This window comes from Clarias gariepinus, chromosome 23 (genome assembly GCF_024256425.1).
Source record: "Clarias gariepinus isolate MV-2021 ecotype Netherlands chromosome 23, CGAR_prim_01v2, whole genome shotgun sequence".
NCBI classification, from domain to species: domain Eukaryota; kingdom Metazoa; phylum Chordata; class Actinopteri; order Siluriformes; family Clariidae; genus Clarias; species Clarias gariepinus.
Window position 1 is genome coordinate 3,055,001 of NC_071122.1, and position 20,585 is coordinate 3,075,585.

The window sequence follows — 20,585 nt, forward strand, 5'->3', positions numbered from 1 at the left end:
TACAGTTTCATTTACATTGTGCTTTTAACGATGGTCGTTGTTGCAAAGCAGCTTTACAGAATAAGAAAAAAATTAGGCAAATGTGCGAAAAAAGTGTGAGGAAATATGTATAAACTATAATATGAACAACCCAAAGGGCGACAGCGGCAAAAAAACTCCCTGAGATGAACCAGATTCAACAGGGAACCCATCCTCAGTCATACTGTGTGTTAGGAGGCTTTAAGTTACAGGAGATGTGTTTAAGTAAATATGGAGTCTAAGTTTGTTAGTGGAGGTTCAACAATTATTACTAGTGACTGTAATCACAAGCCATCAGAGAACAGCCGTCTGCATCACCCGAGTCCAACATCCGGGTTTATGGTCGAGTAGAACCAAACCACAGTCACCACACGCACGCCCAGCAGACCACACGAGGCCTCCACCAACCAAAAGCAGAGCATAAGGATCAGGTCCGGAGGGCAAGGAGGTCTGGATCACTCAGGAGTGTCATGAGAGAGAGAGAGAGAGAGAGAGAGAGAGAGAGAGAGAGATGAGGTAGGTATGGTCACAGTTACATAATGTATAAGTTCACTGTATATTTTCATAACTCCGCCCATATAATCAGGCGCTTACGATGAGTCTGATCCAAATAAACCTTATAAATTTGTATTTTTGAACACATATAAACCCTGAGAACTTAATAAATACATTTTTTGTGTTTTTATCTTCATTTATTTATAATTATTGTTAATTCAATGCTCTGTGTATACACTAAAACACAAATACCTCTATAAATACTTTATATAAATTATGCAAATACAAGAAAAGATGGAATATTTAAAACTATTAATATTTCTGGATGGTCACATGCTGGTTTCTGTTCACACTTCCTTGGAGTTCATGTGTGTGTTCTCATGGGGGGTCTGACAGCTGAAGCCCCGTCCCCCGTTCTCACACACCTGTCAATTATTGCAGTGCTTTTATGAGCAAACAATAAACACGCTGACAACAAATGCTAAAACACACACACACACACACACACATATATATATATATATATATATATATATATATATATATATATATATATATATATATATATATGTTCCTATATTTTATAACAGTAGATTATTGTTGGATCTTTTGTGTGTTTCTTTTGCGTGTATTTGTTCCTCTCACCTCCTGTCTGCAGAAGAATCTCTGATCTCTGAAGTCTGAGATCTGGTTTCTCCTTAAAGGCAGCACACGACCACATAACACTCATGGAGTTCAATCTTGGCTGGTTTATTTAGCAAGAAGCCGAGTGCTTGTGTTTTCACTCGGAGAATGAAGTAAAAATGTCTAGAGTAGATCTCCTTTCACTTTGATTGTGTGTATGTGAGAGAGAAGGGGGGGGGGTAGGTGTATTTTAGTGAGTGGAGTGTGTATATTTAGCACTGTGTTGAAGTGTGTTTCCGGCTCAGAGCACATTTACTGTAAAGCACTGAAACAATCAATCTCCTGTCATGCTCTAAACTGCTCACTACTGACTACTGACCCCAGGGTTGAATATAAAAACCTTTTTGTTTTTGTGTGTATGGGGCTCATATGTGTGTGTGTGCATGCATTTGTGTGGTTTACCTGGGGAAGAGACGGCACCAGGACACACTATGAGAAGAAGGTGAGAGGGCGGAGGCAGTGTGATGCTTGTCCCGTGCTTCAGGGACTCTTATTTTGAATGATCTTATTACGTGTGTAGTTTTTAGTCTCACAATCCAGACTTTGATTAGTTTCATAATCATTAGTATTACTTAAGCCTGAGTTTCGAGTAGTGTCCTAGTTACCCTACTATCTGGCTTCAAGCCAAAAGTGATACCCAGATCGCAGGACAGAGAAGCAAGCAAAGGAACAAGAGTTCAACCCCAGTGTTGAGTTGTCCAGGTTGAGGAACGTCCCTGTACCGCGTGGTGAAGAGGGGCAGAAATGCTTAACATCTGCATGACATCCTAAAAAGCTTACAATACAGTTGAACATTCGCAGGGCGGCGCACCCAGCATGGCAGGAGGGGGTTATGTCGGGGATAAGATCTGAAGTGGGCTCTGCACCCATTGATTCTCGGTGTTTGATGATTAGGGGCCAGGAGTAGCTCAGTGGTTAAGGCACTGGCCTACAGTTCGGAAGGTCCCCGGTTCAAACCCCACAACCACCAAGTTGGGCCCTTGAGCGCGGCCCCTAACCCTCAACTGCTCAGATGTGTAATGAGATAAAAATTTAAGTCGCTCTGGATAAGAGTGTCGCCCAAATGCCCAAATGTAATGATTTGTGTGCTTCAGGAACGGTTTGAGGAACATGACCAAGAGTTTGAGGTGCCGACTCCATCTCCAAATTCTCCAGACCTCAAGCTGATCGAGAGTCTGTGGAGAAACAAATCCGATTCACGAAGGCTCCACCTCACACACTTACAGGACTCAAAGGATCTGCTACTGACAGCTTGGTGTCAGATACACGCACACCTTAAGAGGGGTAGTGGAGTCAAGGCCTTAACCCGTCAGAGCTGACACTAAGGGACACTACACAAGATCAGGCTAATGGTTTTAATGTTACGCTTTAACCGATCTGAATGAAAAAATGAAGCTGGAGAGTATGTGTTTAATTAGCATTTATTCACACAAACCAGTTAAAACTGCAGAGCGCGCACACACACACACACACACACACACACACACACAAACACACACACAATTATATATTATATTTGAAGCTATTCTGGTATCAGCGTGCAAACAATAACATTATTAAAGCAAAATTAATTACATAGACTCTTAATTTTGTAAATTATTAATTATATTCATAAAACATGTGTTAAGTCAAATAAACGTAAAGATGAAGAAACACAAACACCTTTAACTTTAAAATCAAAATTAATTTACTTCTCTAAGACATTTGTTTAGTTTATTAGTAAAATTATTTCCTTTTTCGCATATCACATCACATTATTTACAAAAATATATAAATCTCTAATCTGAGTACTGAGCCTCTAGTGCCCCCTGGTGGGTGGAGCTAACACTGGAGCGGTTATGTTACTGTAGAATAATCACGAAACCGAAATACTGAAATATAGAAAAGAGTAAATAAGAAAACACCCACTTACATCACATATCTAATGACATCTCAGCTCTGTCGCATCACACAGTACACAACTGTTCTTTTATTTTTTATGTAATTTAAATCGTATTAACATGTTATATCGGCTGAAGTTATAGCTGATATAATGACACAAATTTTGAGCAATCTCATTTTAAATCTAATTCATGTGCATTTAAATCACTTTCATCTGATTAACTATTGTGCGTATTTACATATTAGATTTAATTATAAAGTTTGAAATAATTTGTGAGTGTTTTCATGTTGTCTTTCTGGGATAAATCTTCATTCATATTTCTACAGGTTTTTTTATTTATTTAATTCTGTATTTTATTAGACATTTAAAATTAACTTTCATTCTTATGCTAAATGGACAAAAAGGATTATGGCATGTTTTCTTTAAAAAACAGGGTCACTGGAAGATGATTCCTGCAACGCTGCTTGTGTATCGAGGCGTCCTCCTCTTGAATGGGACACTTTCACGTCTCCATTACTGTGTATTAAATTACCGAAAAGCTGATTCAGAAAATAAACAAACACCTGTAACATCCTGTAATATTCTCACGCAGGTGACATCTATGTCAAAATCTGATCCGAAAAAGCAGCAGCAAAAAAAAGTATGTAAGAGCTAATAAAAGGCCATGATGAGTAAACGCATTATCAACACATACGCACGCACACACACACACACACACACACTCATCCGTAGTTGTAGGTGAAGTTGTAGCTGCTGGGCTCTTTGGGAATTGGGGGCGGGGCCTCAGGTATGCTAATATTCTCCAGGTCCAGAAGGCGGAGCTTCATCTCCATGCTAATAAGTGTGTCGAGGTCACTGCGGGTCAAATCACTACACATCTCCTTCCCCATTAGCACACTGAGACCGTCCATCCATATACAGTACTACATACACACACACACACATACACACAAGTGTAATGTAAACATGTATGATGTCTTAATTATAAATACAATAAGAATAATTACAATAATAATTAGAGAGAGATGAACCTCATATTTACTCGGAGCCACAAAGTTTAGAGCTTCATCAGGATCGTACAGAATGGAGAAGGCCAACTCTAAAACATCCTAGACACACATCATGGAATTGACAAATATCTAGTTTATACTTTTAATTCTTATAGAAGATTTAAACAACATTCTTTGTGTGTCTGTGTGTGTGTGTGTACCTTGTTCTGTTTGAGTGCACTTTTCTCCTTCATGTGAGGACAGTCTTTTCCTGTCACCACTGATTTTATGTCACACACTGGGACTGAACAAGGAGAAAGAACAGGGTTAGAGCGTTTCAGCTGCATATCATCTAAAAGTACATGAACTGACACAGAAATTAACAACACACACCACAATGAAATGAGACAACTTCTCTGCTCTTGTGTCTTTGAATCTTGTTTATTCTGATAACTTGTTCCGTGTAGATATTGAGTTATTGTCATGTTTTCCATTTAGATGAAAACCTGCTGTGACGTTACTCCTGCTGCAAATTACACTGTGCACGTTTTTGAAGAAATGGATCTATAGTCACTGTGCAGTGGCGGCTGGTGCAAAACATTTTTGGGGGCCGCAAACAAAATTAAATCGTCAGTAAATAGCCCTAAGAAGTGCTGGAAAAGCACAGAGTTTAAGCTCAGCCGCAATCACTTGACCGCTGCTTAATTTAGAAGATCAGATCGATATGGTCCAAGCTCTTTAACTTTTTTACCTCTTTGTCCGATCGCCTTGTGAAAGGGTATTTAAGCAAAAGGAAATTACAGAATTTTCTCTCATATTTAGCTGCTTCCACATCAATCACTATTCAATACATAAACTAACAATCTGCTTAGCGTTAATAAGACTCGTTAGGAATGGTCCAATCAGACGAGCTCAAATAATTAAAAACAATATTAATTCGTTAAAAACAAACGTGGGAGGGTTCAGGGCTGTGTGGCCTGGGGATGATTTGAAAAAATCCAATTAGATCTCAGCCTCAAATAACATGCTTTTTAAAAATGTACATGCCTACATAGACACTCATTTGTCGGGCGCCGCGCATACACGAACACAAATGGACGTAATACAGTTTCGATTTTTTTTTTTTAATTGTAAATAAATTATATTACGGAATACAGCAGAATATTTTGACTACATTACTTTATTTCATTATTAAAATAAATAATTATTATGTTAAATAATTACATGTTAAAGTAGCATTCTTCTCTGCCTAACTTTAAGGGGGCGGCGCCCTGCGCCCCTGCGCCCCCTATTGGCCGGCTGTCCCTGTCACTGTGTGAGATTTGCTTGGTGGTAAATTGGGTTACTGTTGGTTTGTGATTTAAGGAATTCAGTTGTTTTGAGATAATTTTGTTAAGACATTTTATGTTTTAGTAGTAAATTTGGTTTGTTGCATGAAATAGCATTTAGATGGTTTTGGTAAAGGGATGGTTTAGGATGTTGTTAGATTTTATATGTAAAATATGTGTGTTGTTCAAACACAGGATTAAGTGTGGTATTAACACTGTGTGTTTAAGTAAGTTTAACATGTGGTTGTGGTTATATTAGAGTGGATCGTTCCATGGCTTGTAGTAAAACATTGTGTTACTGCAGAAGTGATATTGATGTGTAAGACCCCCGATGTCGACATGTTTTGTGGTGCCGAGTTGTGTCGTATCATGTCGTGTCGTTTCTCACTTTTGTCTGTAAGCATTTCGAAAGGCACTTCCCCCTGCGGCGACTCGTCCAGGTCTCCGTAATGTAGAACTTTATGGTTCAGAGATAAACGACAGAACCAAAACTTCTCTGTAAAAACAAAACACTAGGATTAATTTACTTTGACACTATACAGTATGACACTATATTGAGACACAATTATGACACTATGCAGCACATCTCGACAACTTACTATATCACAAAAAAGTTACTTTTCTATCATTATTTAATTACAAAAAATGTACTTATATATGCTAGATTCATTACACATACTGTAAGGTGAAGTATTGCAAACTTTATTTGTTATTTATTTAATGATTACGACTTCCTGAGTTCCTGAAAATTAAAAATCCACACAATTATTAGAATATTTCCTAAGATCAATTACAAGAGGATTACAAATACAGAAATTCTAAACAATTCTGTTTATTTATGCCCTCAGGGCTCCTTTAGCACAAATCCCTGTATCAGTGCAACATGGCGTGGAGGTGATGAGCCTATCGCACTGCCGAGGCTTTAGTGAAGACCAGGTTGCTTTGATAGCAGGCTTTAACTCGTCTGTATTGTTGGGTCAGTTGTTCCTTATCTTCCTCTTGCTAATAACCCATAGATCTTCTATGGGGTTCAGGTCAGGGGAGTTGGCTGGCCAATCACAGTAATACATGGTCAGCAAACCAGTTAGTGATAGTTTAGCCCATTTCCTGGAGACGTCTGTGTGTGGTGGCTCTTGATGCATTGACTCCAGCCTCACTCCACTCCGTGTGAAGCTCTCTCAAGGTACTGAATTGGCTTTGTGTGATAATCTTATTAAGGCTGCAGTCCATCATGTTGCTTGTGCACCATTTTTCCTACTACACGTTTACCTTCCAGTCCACTTTACATGAGTACAGCACTCTGTAAACATTCAGCCCTTTCAGTGATGACAATAATAATAATTATTATTATAATAAAGATGAATTGTTGACCTTGTCTGCGTCGGTGTGCGAGTTTCCTGAAGCAGCTCCCCTCACAGAGACGGTTTAGTCTCTGCTGTTTAATCAGCTCCAAAATCTCTGGCTGGATCCTCTCACGCAGCTCACTATACCACACACACACACACACACACACACACACACACACAGAGTGAAAGTGTATATTATGATGGCTGAACAATTTGGTGTTAAATCAGAGTGAGATTGTTGAGAGGCGTCGGTATAGAGAGGTGAGTTAATGAAGGGCGTGGTTGTAAAGAAATGTGGGAGGTGTTTATGGGGAGGTTTGCTGAGAGGTGTGGCTGTAGAGAGGTGTGGTTGATGAGAGGGTGTAGGGTGTGTTGCTGTGGAGGATGGTGGTTATAGATTGGTGTGACTCTATAGAAGTGCGGTTGTTGAAGGGCGTCGCTGTAGGGGGGCGTGGTTATGGAGACAGTATGAGCGTCTTACATGATGGGAGCGGAGTGGAAATCATCCTGGTTCACTCTCTCAGAGTGTCTGAGCCTCAGGATCTCTGAGTAACTCAAACTGTACAGCTTCACCTTCAGCTGATCCAGAGTCAGGGGCTTCATCGCTAACACACGCACAATCTGCTCCCGGACCACCTGCATTACCTGCACACACACACACACATCATTTATTTTTATATAAAAAAAGGTTTACACATACACACACCTTTTAAGGGTTTTGTGTATTTTGGTGGACCTCAGACATGTTCACTGGGGGCCGTCCTACTGAAAGTATATTGTGAGTGGAAGGATTCCCCACCAGGGAAGGTTCTGAGGTTGATCCTAAACACCTCGTGAAATGTGTAACACACACTTAGTGTATCCTGATCTAGAGGTAACCAGGACCCACTCCTGCAGGTGGAGACTGCAGAAGAGTGTCTGGGACCTAGGGCACCCTCATAACCCCATCTGATTCTACCTGAGATGGCCAGGTGGCGCTATCCTGTGGCTCCACCACCTGAGGAGAGTGGCTTTGTAATGTGGAAAATCACCCCTGAGTGCTATATATTATAGTCCTTACAGCATGCACTCCAAACCTAAGCTTCCTAATCAGGAGGAGAACGCCTTCTAGAGGCAGTAGGAGATTCTCCCAGTGGATGTGAGAGTCTCAGGAAGGACAAACCAGACTGATGTGAGTAAAAACCAAGCAGCAGGTCTGGAGTTTCTGGAGGAAGTGGATGAGATGCAGAAGAGGGAACCTCTAATGGACATGGTGTTCCTGGAGAAATTCTGAGCTCATGTTGGGACTTATGGTGTCTCTTGAAGTGATGGGACTTGGATCTGGAGTGTGTGTGCAATCTCCACCAGGAAAAGCAATCGAAAAATAAATAAATGAATGCATGCAAGCACACACACATATACACACACACACCTTGTTAAAGTCCTCAGTCGTGGCTCTCATCTCCTTCCAGGTTTTATTAAGCAGCTGGATACAGACGCAGAAAAACTCCTCCCACGCTCGATCATGAGTGAAGAACATGGGGTGATAATCATTACAGCCCTCGTTCGCTACACACCCACACACACACACACACACACACACACACACACACACACACACACACACAATTTACTTTACCAGTTACTTTACATTGGTGTGTATTAAAAACTGACTGTGCGTGTGTGTGTGTGTGTGTGTGTGTGCGCGTTACATACGTAGTTCTCCAACCTGTAGTATTTCACACAACATTCTCGTCAGCTCAATCACACACCGACCAAAAGGACACTCGTGTTTATCCTCACGACTGCTGTTCTCCAGAACAATCTGACACACACACACACACATATACACACACTTCTGATAATAAACCCGTGTGTGAGCCTTTGCATCTTAAATACAGTTTCACAACTCGAGTGTAATGCAACTAACATTATGTAATTGATTGTGTGTATGTGTGTGTTACCCGTGTGTAGGTATCAGGGTGGACTTTAGCGAGATAGAGCATGTTATCGAGAGCCAGCAGTCCCGGCGGCGTCTGAGTGAAATCCAGTGCGGGGTTCACACCATTCTGCAGCACACACACACACACACACACACACACACATCAACACACTTATTCTATCTTTCTTTTTTTTATCTGTGCGTGTGCATGTGTGTGTGTGTGTGTGTGTGTGTGTTTGTGTATGAGAGAGGGACTAACGGTAAAGCCGAGCAGTTTGTAGTCCTTAGTGTAAAGAGCTTTTCTCTTCTCTGTGCCAGTCGGGTCGCCTTCACCATCAAACGCCAACCTGCGCAGCTCAAATAGGGCGTCTCTCTGAGCCTGAACACATACACACACACACACACACACACACACACACACACATACACACACAGGGGTGCCATTATTTAATCATGTCCAGCAGAAGAAAAAGTGTGAGAATGGTGATGGTCTTTACATGGAAAGATTAAGAAATAAAGTATGTTTTTTATTAAAATGATTACGATGCATATTTTATGAATAGTTATTTTAGTAATAAAATTATACTATATAATTATACCATGAATTAGAAAATGTAAATGTTTATGGGGAGCACAATCCAGTGTAACCAGTGAGCCTGTAAATGTTCACAGGGGGGTACAATTCAGTGTCTTCTTACGCCAGTCCCAGTCCCAGAGTTGGGCAGGAAGGGCAACTGATTTTGCCAAACGTTTGTCAAACTTCCATACCGGATCGGTCGTGGCCCAGATTAACAACGTGCGCCACCAGTGCTTTTCACCTACAGGGCGCCGGTGGAAATGGGCTACTATTGGTTGGTTGATTAAAGAAGGAGAGGAGGAAGGCGTGTTCGTGGACACAGAGAGAGAGAGAAGAAGAAAGACCAAAGTGTATAAGTGAAAGTAGGGACTTTAAGTGGTTGGACTATGACGGAAGGCAAAAGAGTTGGTTGACATGATGCAAAGAAAGAAGGTGGATATACAGTACTGTGTATCCAGGAAACCAGGTGGAAAGGTAGCAAGGCTAGAAGCTTAGGAGCAGGGTTCATGTTTCACCATGGTGTGGGCAGGAAAAGAAATGAAGTAGGAGTTATCCTGAAAGAAGAATTTTTAAGGAATGTTCTGGAGGTGAAAAGAGTATCAGATAGGGGGATTGTCTGAAGATGGAAATTGAAGGTGTGATGTGCAATGTTAGTGGTTATGCCTCACAGATAGGATGAGAGTTAGAAGAGAAGAAGAAATTATTTAAACATTTAATGGACATGTTGGGGAAGGGAACAGAGGTGAAAATATGATGGGCAGGTTTGGTCTTCAGGACAGGAACGCAGAAGGACAGATGGTGGTGGACTTTAAAAATGGCAGTAGTGAATACGTTCTTCCAGAAGAGGCAGGAGCCAAAGACGATGCAGGACTTGGTGTTAGGCAGGTTGGAACGTGTGCAAAAAAGTAGCAGGCAGGAGGTCTAGAGGAAGACCAAAGAGGAGATTTATGGATGTAGTGAGAGAGAACAAGAAGTTAGTTGGTGTGAGAGAAGAGGATGAAGATGATAGGATTAGATGGAGGCAGATGATTCGCTGTGGCGACCCATGAAAGGGAACGGCTGAAAGTCAAAGAAGAAGACAGTAAGTCCCCTACATACAAACAATTTTTAAAAAAACTTTTGAAGATACAAACACACCTTCACGCATGTTCAATCGCAGAAGTTAGATCACATGTCCGGCGTACATGCATGCAGTGTTCATCCAAGGATGTTCGGAAGCAAGGATTAAAGCGCCAAGTGAAAATTATGGAGACAAAAGTGAAAATAATTGAGAAAATGGAGAAAGGTGGAAAGATGAAAGACATTCATCTTCGTTCTTTTAACATGAATCGTTCCACCATAGGCACGATTCTAAACAACAAGGACTAGATCATGGAACATGGTAATGTTATACTGTGTATAGCCAATTATGTTAGTGTCCTAGTACCTAGACAATGTTTGTTAAACTTATGAACAAACTGAATTTATGAACGAGTGCTCGAAACAGAGCATGTACATATGTAGGGGACTTCTAATCTTCTCAGTATTAATTACAGTGTTTATCACACAGGGTTGCTGCTGCAATCTGACATCTCAACAGGCTGTAGGTCAAGATAAATCACCTGATCGTTTGGGTCCATTTTGGTCATCATTCGCTCCTCCAGAAGGTTAAAGGTCAGAACCTGCAGCACATATAGCTGATGCGCCATTTCCGCTTTAATTGGGCGATTCCCACGAATCACGTGCTGCAGGGACGATGGAAAATACATACGTTACACACAATGCTAATAAAGAAATAAGAATAAAGTAAGAGATTAAATGACTTGATTAAGGCGTTTTAAATAAGGGGAGTTGGTTAAATCCCCTTTGGCTGAGTTCTCTTAGATTCCATTGGTTATGCCCCTTGGTTATGTCCTCCCAAATAAGTCCTCTTTAATTACCCTTGCTTAAATTCCCTTAAATAGGTTACCTTGGTTAAGTCCCCTTAATTAACTCCCTTTAAATAAGTCCCATGAGTTACTGTAAGTACCCTTGGTTAAGTACCCTTAAATAGTTCCGCTTGGTTAAGTCTTCTTAAACAAATCCACTTAAATAATTTCCCTTGATTAAGTAAAAAGGTTAAAATCTCCTCAATTAAGTTCCTTTAAATAAGCCCCCTTGGTTAAGTCCCCTTGGTCATTTGCATAGTTTGTATGAGTGTAAGAATAAAAACCCTTACATTGAGGATGATGGAGCGCAAATGCTTCTGTATCAACGTGCTGGCCATTTCCTATAACACACACACACACACACACACACACACACACACACACACACAAAATAAATAAATATTTGATTTTTGAGATTTGGGTAGTTTATAGTCTGATGAGTTAAACATTCTGCAAATAAACACACAATTCAGCTAAACACAAAAGATAATAAAATATCACAATCACTGTGCGGAGTGAACAAGAAGAATGAGGAATGCTGCGATGATGACGAAGAGTACTCACAGAAAGACATGAAGCTCCAGAGTGCACATGATGGAGGAATGAGGAAGAGAGATAAAGGGATGAAGAAGATAGAATGAGATAGAATGCAGGAGGATAGAGCGATGACATGGTAGAAGGATAATGGCAGGTGCTCACAATGTGTGTGTGTGTGTGTGTGTGTGTGTGTGTGTGTGTGTACCTGGCGTCTGTCCTCAGGCGCTTTAAGGAACAGGGCATTGATCAGAGCAATGGCGTAGGTCTGAATCTCCTGATTGGACCTGAGATCAGACAGACAGTTAGACGTATCTCGCTCTCCAGCTAATTTCATCATCACTATGGCTCTGTCCCAAACACCATAGCTCCTCAGTATAGTGTCATATACCTCGGTCCTTTTACACACACGTATCTCAGACACGCCCCTTTTGAGCTGAACCCTGACCCCATGATGTAGCTCCACCTGAGGTGTGAGGTGTGCCACTTCAGGTCAGAGACCGCCTGGTGTTAAAGACACTGTGATGTTTGGAACAAAGCCGTGTGTGTTGTGTGTAGTGTGTGTGTGTGAGTGTGTGTGTGCGTGTGTGTTAGAGGTGTGTATGTGTGTGTCTGCGTGTGTGTGTGTGTGTAAGTGCTCACACTTGCAGGTGTGTGATGAGCTGTGTGATGGGGATCTCCTGAGCGATGCGGTGGTACAGAGTGCAGCTGTTCAGCACCATGCTCTCCAGCACCGCCAGGGAGCGCTGCAGGATAGAAACGTCCACCAGCGGCTGGGTCACGTGACCCGCGATCTGAGCACAACAGGCATACAACCTCGTCTGTCACTGCACAACTACTCATTACTGTTAATAACCTCAGCTTTCATCTCACGAAGAGAGTGTGAGGGAAAGAGGAAGAGAGAGAGAGAGGGAGAGAGAGAGAGAGAGAGGGGGGCAATATAAATGTAAATATTTGTCATGCCAATAAAGCACTTTTAAATCTTGAGAGGGAGCGATGGAGAGAGAGGGAGCGATGGAGAAAAAGGGAGAGAAAGGGACAGATAGAGGGAGAGAGGGAGGAGAGGGGAAGGAGAGGGGAAGAGAGAGAGAGAGAAAGGTGGGAGGAAGAGGGAGAGAGAGGGACAGATAGAGGGAGAGAGGGAGAGAGGGAGGAGAGGGGAAGGAGAGAGAGAGAGAGAGAAAGGTGGGAGGAAGAGAAAGAGGGAGGGTAGAGAATGACGGAAGGATAGACAAAGATAGAGTGTAAAAAAGACAATAGAGAGACAAAGATATAGACAGACAAAGATACCATGGTGACGGTTGCTAGGAAACAGCAGGGACTCAGAACTGGATGTGAGATGCCTTTACACCTAATTTATTAACTTCACATCCTCCTGACTGTGACATAATGTAACTCCGCCCACACATAATGTAAACCCGCCCACACATAATGTAACTCCACCCACACATAATGTAACCCCGCCCCATAATGTCATCCTGCCGCCCTACCACACCCCTCTACGTAACCCCACAAACACTGACAACACCCCTCTTTGTAACCCCACCACTCATTTCTGTGTGTGTGTGTGTGTGTGTGTGTGTGTGTGTGTGTGTGTGTGTGTGTGTGTGTGTGTGTGTGTGTGTGTGAATATACGTGCCTGTTTAATGAAAGACAGCGAGATCATATCCCATGATACGATGCCGTGATCCATCAGCTCCAGAAACGCAGTGAGTGTGAAGGCCAACATCTCACCAAAACTACAACACACACACACACACACACACACACACACACAGTATAAATAACATCATCCCACTGCACACGACTGAGAACTCTCAGGTGCCGTGTGGGAATAAACCTGGGCAGAGCTTTAAGTCTGCGTGAGTGTGGATGTGTGATGTGATGAGTTATCGTCTGTCTGTGTGTGTGTGTGTGTGTGTGTGTCTCACTGTGTCCCGCTCTCCACCAGTCGTGCGAGTGTGTTAATCCCCTCGATGTTGATGAACTCGGTAGCGAAGGTGGGGTCAGCTGAGAGCTTGGCCAGCTCCTTCAGCGCCTCCAGACGAGCGTCGATGCTCAGAGACTGAATCCTGTCGAGGAGCTGACGAGCCGCTCGAGCCTGTCAGCAACACACACACACACACACACACACACACACACATGCAGACACACAAACAGAGGTGACAATACACCAAATTCTCTTATTAAATGTGTAACACCCAGGTGTGGGATTAATATAGTCAGCGCTCTTCTGAGTTTAGAATTTAAATCCCTAAACACACCTTCAGTGTTTAACATCAGACGAGAGATAAAATGAATCTTTAGCGTGTGTTTACCGGAGAGATGGCTAATCTCAGGATGGTGCCGTTCTTGATTTCTCCACGGCTCTGAGATACACAAACACAATCCACTTTAATCAAATACACACTGCAGATACTATATCAGAAGTGTGTATGCGTGTTACCTGTTCGGTGATATAAAGCTGAGCTCCATCAGCGTAGCGTAATGCGAACTGCTCTGACCCCGACAGAGACCATCTGATAAAACACATCAATCGGCACATTATATACTAGTGAGGTTACTGAAGCTCCGAAGCTTGTATTGAGCAGAAGGGGGCGTGTCCAAATGAAGCATGCTTCCACTGAGAGTCACGTGACCAATGACTAACCAAGCCTCACATTTGCTGGAATCACGTGACTCGTTCGGCACTTAAGTTAAGGCTCACGCACTCTTTAGTTAATTTTCAAATATTCACGGTTATTGATTATGTGCGTAAACTTTTCCTTGAACAGTGCAGCTGCGTGCACATATTATTCCTGCCACTTGCGATGTTACGATCTAGTTGCTACACATAATCCTTATAATCACATTAAAGTACAATGAGCCCTTGCATGAAGCTTCATGAAATGAACCTTATGGTGAAACTACTGGCTGTGAAGCCTCGACACCTAAATGAGGCTCCATCTGGCCATCACTATTAAATACTCAGTAGGACCTTTATGACATCATCAGGGTCCAAGCACAGGACTTTCCTGCAGATTTAAAAGATAACGTATTAAGGCAAAGACTCCCGAATGTGTCCGTCAACGTTCCAGCTGAACCCCAGCTCGGGTCCCGTCCTCCGCCACTACTCAGCTGTCTCCTGTCTCAGTGCCTGTAGCTTTAAATGCAATGAGCTGCTGTCCTGACACACCTCTTAAAGGAATGAATTCTCGACACGCCTCACACACGCTACGTAGCCAATCACTTGACTTCATCAAATCAACAACATGGTTACATTGTTATCAACCCGTTTCTAATCTGTTAAGGATCAAGTGAAGCATACAGCGCTGGATACGTCCATGTAAATAAGCCGTTGCTATGGAAACATTTAAAAGATAACGTATTAAGGCAAAGTCTCCAGAATGTGTCCGTCAACGTATCAGCGCAATGACATTAATAGAAACTTGCGCTACCTGAGCCGCTGTTTTAAGATTTAATCAACACGATTCTGACCAATCAATCAGAGAGGATGGTGGTGTGATGAACAGCAGTCTTTAATTAGGAAAGGTGGTACTTGGTCATGTTTACTCACCCATCACACACTTCTCTTACAATGGAGGAGAGCGGCTTTTTCTGGAACACACACACACACACACAAACACACATTGATGAAAGAACTACAAGATAAATCATCAGTAGTGTGAGGAAGAGGAGGAGGAGGAGGAGGAGGAGGAGGAGGAGGAGTTCAGACCTGGTCGATCTCGATGAGCTGTGCGTTCGCTCCGGGCCACTCGACGGCCACTTTCACAATGTCTAAGGGAGGCGGCATCCTACACACACACACACACACACACACACACAAACACACAGATGCACACACACACACACAAACAGGATGAGATAAAGTTTACACAGCTTTACACACTGCTGTATTTTACAGATAAAAAAAACTAAACACATATTTCAGCTCCTCAGCTGTTTCCTATTGTTGCGTCATGGCTGATTTTACTTTGAGTGTGTGTGTGTGTGTGTGTGTGTGTGTGTGTGTGTGTGTTTGGGGGGGCCGGGGGGTGTCTGTGTTCTGAATCTCCTGATGACAAACACACTTAGACTTCATAAAGTTTTGGTGATGATGTTACACCTGAAGTGAGACAGAATTATTGTGAATTTGAGTCTTTAATAAATAACCTGAGTGTGTTTGCGATACGTGTCTGTGTGTGTGTGTGTGTGTGTGTGTGTGTGTGTGTGTGTGTGTGTGTGTGTGTGTGAGTGCAGCGCGGTGTTAATCTGCTTTCAATCTGATTTCTACTGAAACTGGAATAAACCACAGACGGTGGACAAACACACACTCATCCTCCGCTCGTAAACACCAGAGGGAATGTTCACACACTTCTCACACACTGCAGCAGTGAAACTGGCTCACACTGGAGAGACGTGTGTGTGTGTTTTCCTCCAAATAAAAAAGTGATTCAAGTAAAAGGTTTGTGAGATCGCTGTTCGTTTCATTCACAGTGTAAAGAAGGACAGGTCACACACTGGTTTTGTATGTGTGTGTGTGTGTGTGCGTGTGTGTGTGTGTGTGTGACTTCACTTCCAGTGTGTTTAATTTGATTTCATCGTCATGTAAATTAATTTTACACAATTTAAAAATAAACACAAAATGTTCATGTGTAGATAGTGTGCACGCACGTGTGTGTGGATTCTCGATGACTCATGCATTAGAGAGACACTAATGCAGACTGTGCAAGATCTTATAGCTGTGTGTGTGTGTGTGTGTGTGTGTGTGTGTGTGTGTGTGTGTGTGTGTGTGTGAGAGAGAGAGAGAGAGAGAGAGAGACTGCACACTAACTCACTCAGACAGAAACCTGATGCTGCGAGTGCACGAAAGAAATGATGGAGGGGTAAACAAAGGAGAGGGAAAGAAAGGATAGAACACAGGAAGAAATAATGAAGAGATGTTGATGCAGAAATAGTGATGGAGTGATTGAAAGATGAAGTGATAGTGATGAGAGATAGTGATGGAGAGATGGACAGATAGTAAAGTAGTGATGGACCGATGCAGTGATGGAGAGAGATGGTGATGGAGTGATTGAAAGATGAAGTGATAGTGATGAGAGATAGTGATGGAGTGATAATGACAGAGAGATCGTGATGGAGTGGTAGTGACGGAGAGATAGTGATGGAGTGATAATGATGGAAAGATAGTGATGGAGCGATAATGATGGAAAGATAGTGATGGAGTGATAATGATGGAGTGATGAGAGGTGGTGATGTCTGGGCAGAGAGATAGTGATGGAGAGAGAGACTGGCAGTGATGGTGATGAGAGATGGAGAGATGAAGTAATAGTGATGGATTGATGGAGTGATCGAAAGATGGAGATAGTGATGAAGAGATGAGGTGATAGTGATGGATTGATGGAGTAATGGAGATAGTGATGGAGAGATAAAGTTATAGTGATGGATTAATGGAGGGATGGAGAGATGGAGATAGTGATGGAGAGATGAAGTGATAGTGATGGATTGATGAAGAGATGGTGATAGTAATGGAAAGATGAAGTGATGGAGTGATGGAAATAGTGATGGAGAGATAAAGTAATAGTGATGGATTGATGGAGTGCTGGAGAGATGGAGATAGTGATGGAGAGATGAAGTGATAGTGAGGGATTGAGGGAGAGATGAAGTGATGGAGTGATGGAGAGATGGAAATAGTGATAAAGAGATGAAGTGATAGTGATGGATTAATGGAGTGATGGAGAGATGGAGATAGTGATGGAGAGATGAAGTGATAATGATGGATTGATGGATTAATGGAGATAGTGATGGAGAGATGAAGTGATAGTGATGGAGTGATGGAGATAGTGATGGAGAGATGAAGTGATAGTGATGAAGTGATGGAGAGGAGATAGTGATGGAGAGATGAAGTGATAGTGATGGAGTGATGGAGAGATGGAGATAGTGATGGAGAGATGAAGTGTTAATAATGGAGTGATGGAGTTAGTGATGGAGAGATGAAGTGATAGTGATGGATTGATGGGGTGGTGGAGAGATGGAGATAGCGATGGAGAGATGGAGAGATGGAGATAGTGATGGATTGATGGAGTGATAGAGAGATGGTGATGGAGAGATGGAGATAGTGATGGAGTGATGGCGATAGTGATGGAGAGATGGGGTTATAATGATGGATTGATGGAGATAGTGATGGAGAGATGGATTGATGGAGAGATGGAGATAGTGATGGAGTGATAATGATGGATTGATGGAGAGATGGAGAGATGGAGATAGTGATGGAGTGATGGAGTGATGGAGTTATAATGATGCATTGATGGAGTGATCGAGAGATGGTGATGGAGAGATGGAGATAGTGATGGAGTGATGGGGTTATAATGATGGATTGATGGAGATAGTGATGGAGAGATGGATTGATGGAGAGATGGAGATAGTGATGGAGTGATGGAGTTATAATGATGGATTGATGGAGAGATGGAGAGATGGAGATAGTGATGGAGTGATGGAGTGATGGAGTTATAATGATGCATTGATGGAGTGATCGAGAGATGGTGATGGAGAGATGGAGATAGCGATGGAGAGATGGAGATAGTGATGGAGTGATGGAGTTATAATGATGCATTGATGGAGTGATCGAGAGATGGTGATGGAGAGATGGAGATAGCGATGGAGAGATGGAGAGATGGAGATAGTGATGGAGTGATGGAGCTATAATGATGGATTGATGGTGATGGAGAGATGGAGATAGCGATGGAGTGATGAGACATGGTGATGGAGTGATGGAGTGATGGAGTTATAATGATGCATTGATGGAGTGATGAGAGATGGTGATGGAGAGATGAGAGATGGAGTTATAATGATGGATTGATGGAGTGATGGAGATGGAGAGACTCATGAAGAGATAGTGATGGAGTGATGTTACAGGAGGAGAAGACTCCGCTCAGCAGCTCTCCTCCACACACACACACACACACACACACACACACACCACTATTAATCAATAAAATAACCCTGACATCAGTGTGCAGTGACGGCGCTCCTCTGCGGCTTTAACACACACACACACACACACACACACACACACATATATATTTTTCTCGGTTCCGTCCTGTGTGTAACAATAACACACACACACACACACACACAGGTGATGCGGCGGTGTTGGTGGTGTGTTATAAGGCGTGTGTATAATACCTGTGTGAGTGGATCAGTGCGCTGTAACGCTGTGACTTCTCCTCCGGTTCTCCTCCATACTCAACACATCCTCCCGCAGAGACCAGGGTTGCCAGATCCACCACGAACCCACAGTCCCCGACAGCTCTTTAAATCCCTCGCAGCGTCACGGAGCGACACACACTCAGCGTTAACCCCAGCGCCAGGTCAGCTGAGTAACACCGATTGCCAGCTTACAGCGCCACCTGTCAATTGGGCAGCAAACGGACAGGCAGTTCTCCGTGTCTAAAGATCTGAGCGGCTCATTGTGACAAAGTGGGGTTGTCTAGAAGACTGCTGCTCAGACCATCTCCTAAATAGCAGCTCCTGTGAGATGTTCATGGGGAATGAAGGCTGGCCTGTGGAGTCTGACCCAATAAAAACTGAAACTGCTGAAAAAGTCAATGTTGATTCAGATAGAAAGGATTCAGAACAAACATTCTGATAAACAGTGCAACAGAACAAACGGTGCATTGCTGTTGTATGGATCTGCGTCGCTGCAGAGCGATCAGGGTACACATGGGTGACCCGTGTCCTCCACCAAAACCATGTTACCATCTGAAGTGGACCACGAGGCAATGGAATAAGATGGCCTGGTCTGATAGATCATGCTCTCTTTTACATCATGTGCACATACAGTGTGTGTGTGTGTGTGTGTGTGTGTGTGTGTGTGTGTGTTGCTTACCTGGAGAAGAAACAGCACCAGAATGCACTATAGGAAAAGGCAAACAAGTGGAGGTAATGTGATGCTTTGTGCAATGTTCAGCTAGGAAACCTTTGGTCCATTCCTTCCTGTGGATGTTCCTCGGGATGTTCCTGACAAACCTTTGGTCCATTCCTTCCTGTGGATGTTCCTCTGACAAGTATCACCCACCTAAACACTGTTACAGATCGAGTTACACCCCTAACACCCATGGAGACTGTGTTCCCTGATGGCAGTGGCCTCTTTCAGCAGGATAATGCGCCCTGAAACGGCACACATTGCTAGGGAACAGTAGATGAAGAGGAAGATTATACTGAGTTTAAAATGTTGATTCCGCCTCCAAATTCTCCAGACCTCAATCCGATCGAGCATCTGTGGGACATGCTGGAGAAACACATCCATTCTATGAAGACTTCACCTCACACACTAAAAGACTTTTGTTCCAGACACACACACTTTCTAGTGAAGTCTAGTAAAGTCCAGGCCTCGATGGGTCAGTGCTTTTTCAAGGCACAATGTTATAACTGATTGGTGTATTTTCAATCTTATACATAAATCCTTATAATCAAATGCAACTCAAAATATATGGTACATGACAAAATATTTTTTAAAGACATTTAAAAAAGTAAGTAGTAGGAAATAGGTAGAAAATCTCAGATCTCATCTATTACTCAAAAAGGCAATACATTAGACTTAGACATTGTGACTGTGTCAATGTCCCAAACATTAATTGGAAGATTCCATAACTTTGGGTCTTTGTAAGAAAAAGCTCTTCCCCCTTCTGGGGTTTTCATAATACGCTGTACTGACAAACAGCCTGCATTCCTTGATCGAAGCAGGCATAGCTAATAAGACATTAGCATTGTGGCGTGAAACCTGAAAACGTGTGAGTGTGTGGCGTGAAACTGAGTGGTTTATAGGTAAAAAGTAGTATTTTATGATATTAAATTAATATAAAAGATAGGGGTGATGTGCTCATATGTTCTGGTTATAGTGAGGACGCTCGCTCCTGCATTCTG

At 42.5% G+C, this 20,585-nt stretch overlaps 1 protein-coding gene across 3 annotated transcripts; it reads right to left on the bottom strand.

Annotated features, from left to right (window-relative positions):
* Nucleotides 1-2,671: 2,671 nt before the first annotated feature.
* Nucleotides 2,672-18,992, bottom strand: elmo2 (engulfment and cell motility 2). 3 transcript variants are annotated; one of them, XM_053483840.1, is made up of 21 exons: nt 18,846-18,992; nt 15,397-15,475; nt 15,238-15,278; nt 14,128-14,200; nt 14,000-14,050; nt 13,613-13,782; nt 13,321-13,420; nt 12,330-12,475; nt 11,890-11,968; nt 11,438-11,488; nt 10,842-10,964; nt 8,923-9,042; nt 8,686-8,790; nt 8,438-8,546; nt 8,154-8,290; nt 7,224-7,387; nt 6,768-6,880; nt 5,785-5,892; nt 4,290-4,372; nt 4,111-4,188; nt 2,672-4,002 (listed from the first exon to the last, which is right to left on the bottom strand). In XM_053483840.1, the coding sequence occupies exons 2-21, from the start codon at nt 15,472-15,474 to the stop codon at nt 3,802-3,804; spliced, it is 2,130 nt and encodes a 709-aa protein (XP_053339815.1). In that variant the 5' UTR covers nt 15,475; nt 18,846-18,992; the 3' UTR covers nt 2,672-3,801. The 3 variants fall into 3 exon arrangements, with proteins under 3 accessions (XP_053339815.1, XP_053339813.1, XP_053339816.1); XM_053483838.1 differs by having other exon boundaries at nt 12,324-12,475; XM_053483841.1 differs by lacking the exons at nt 11,890-11,968; nt 12,330-12,475; nt 13,321-13,420; ... (4 more) ...; nt 15,397-15,475; nt 18,846-18,992 and adding an exon at nt 11,712-11,734.
* Nucleotides 18,993-20,585: the final 1,593 nt, after the last annotated feature.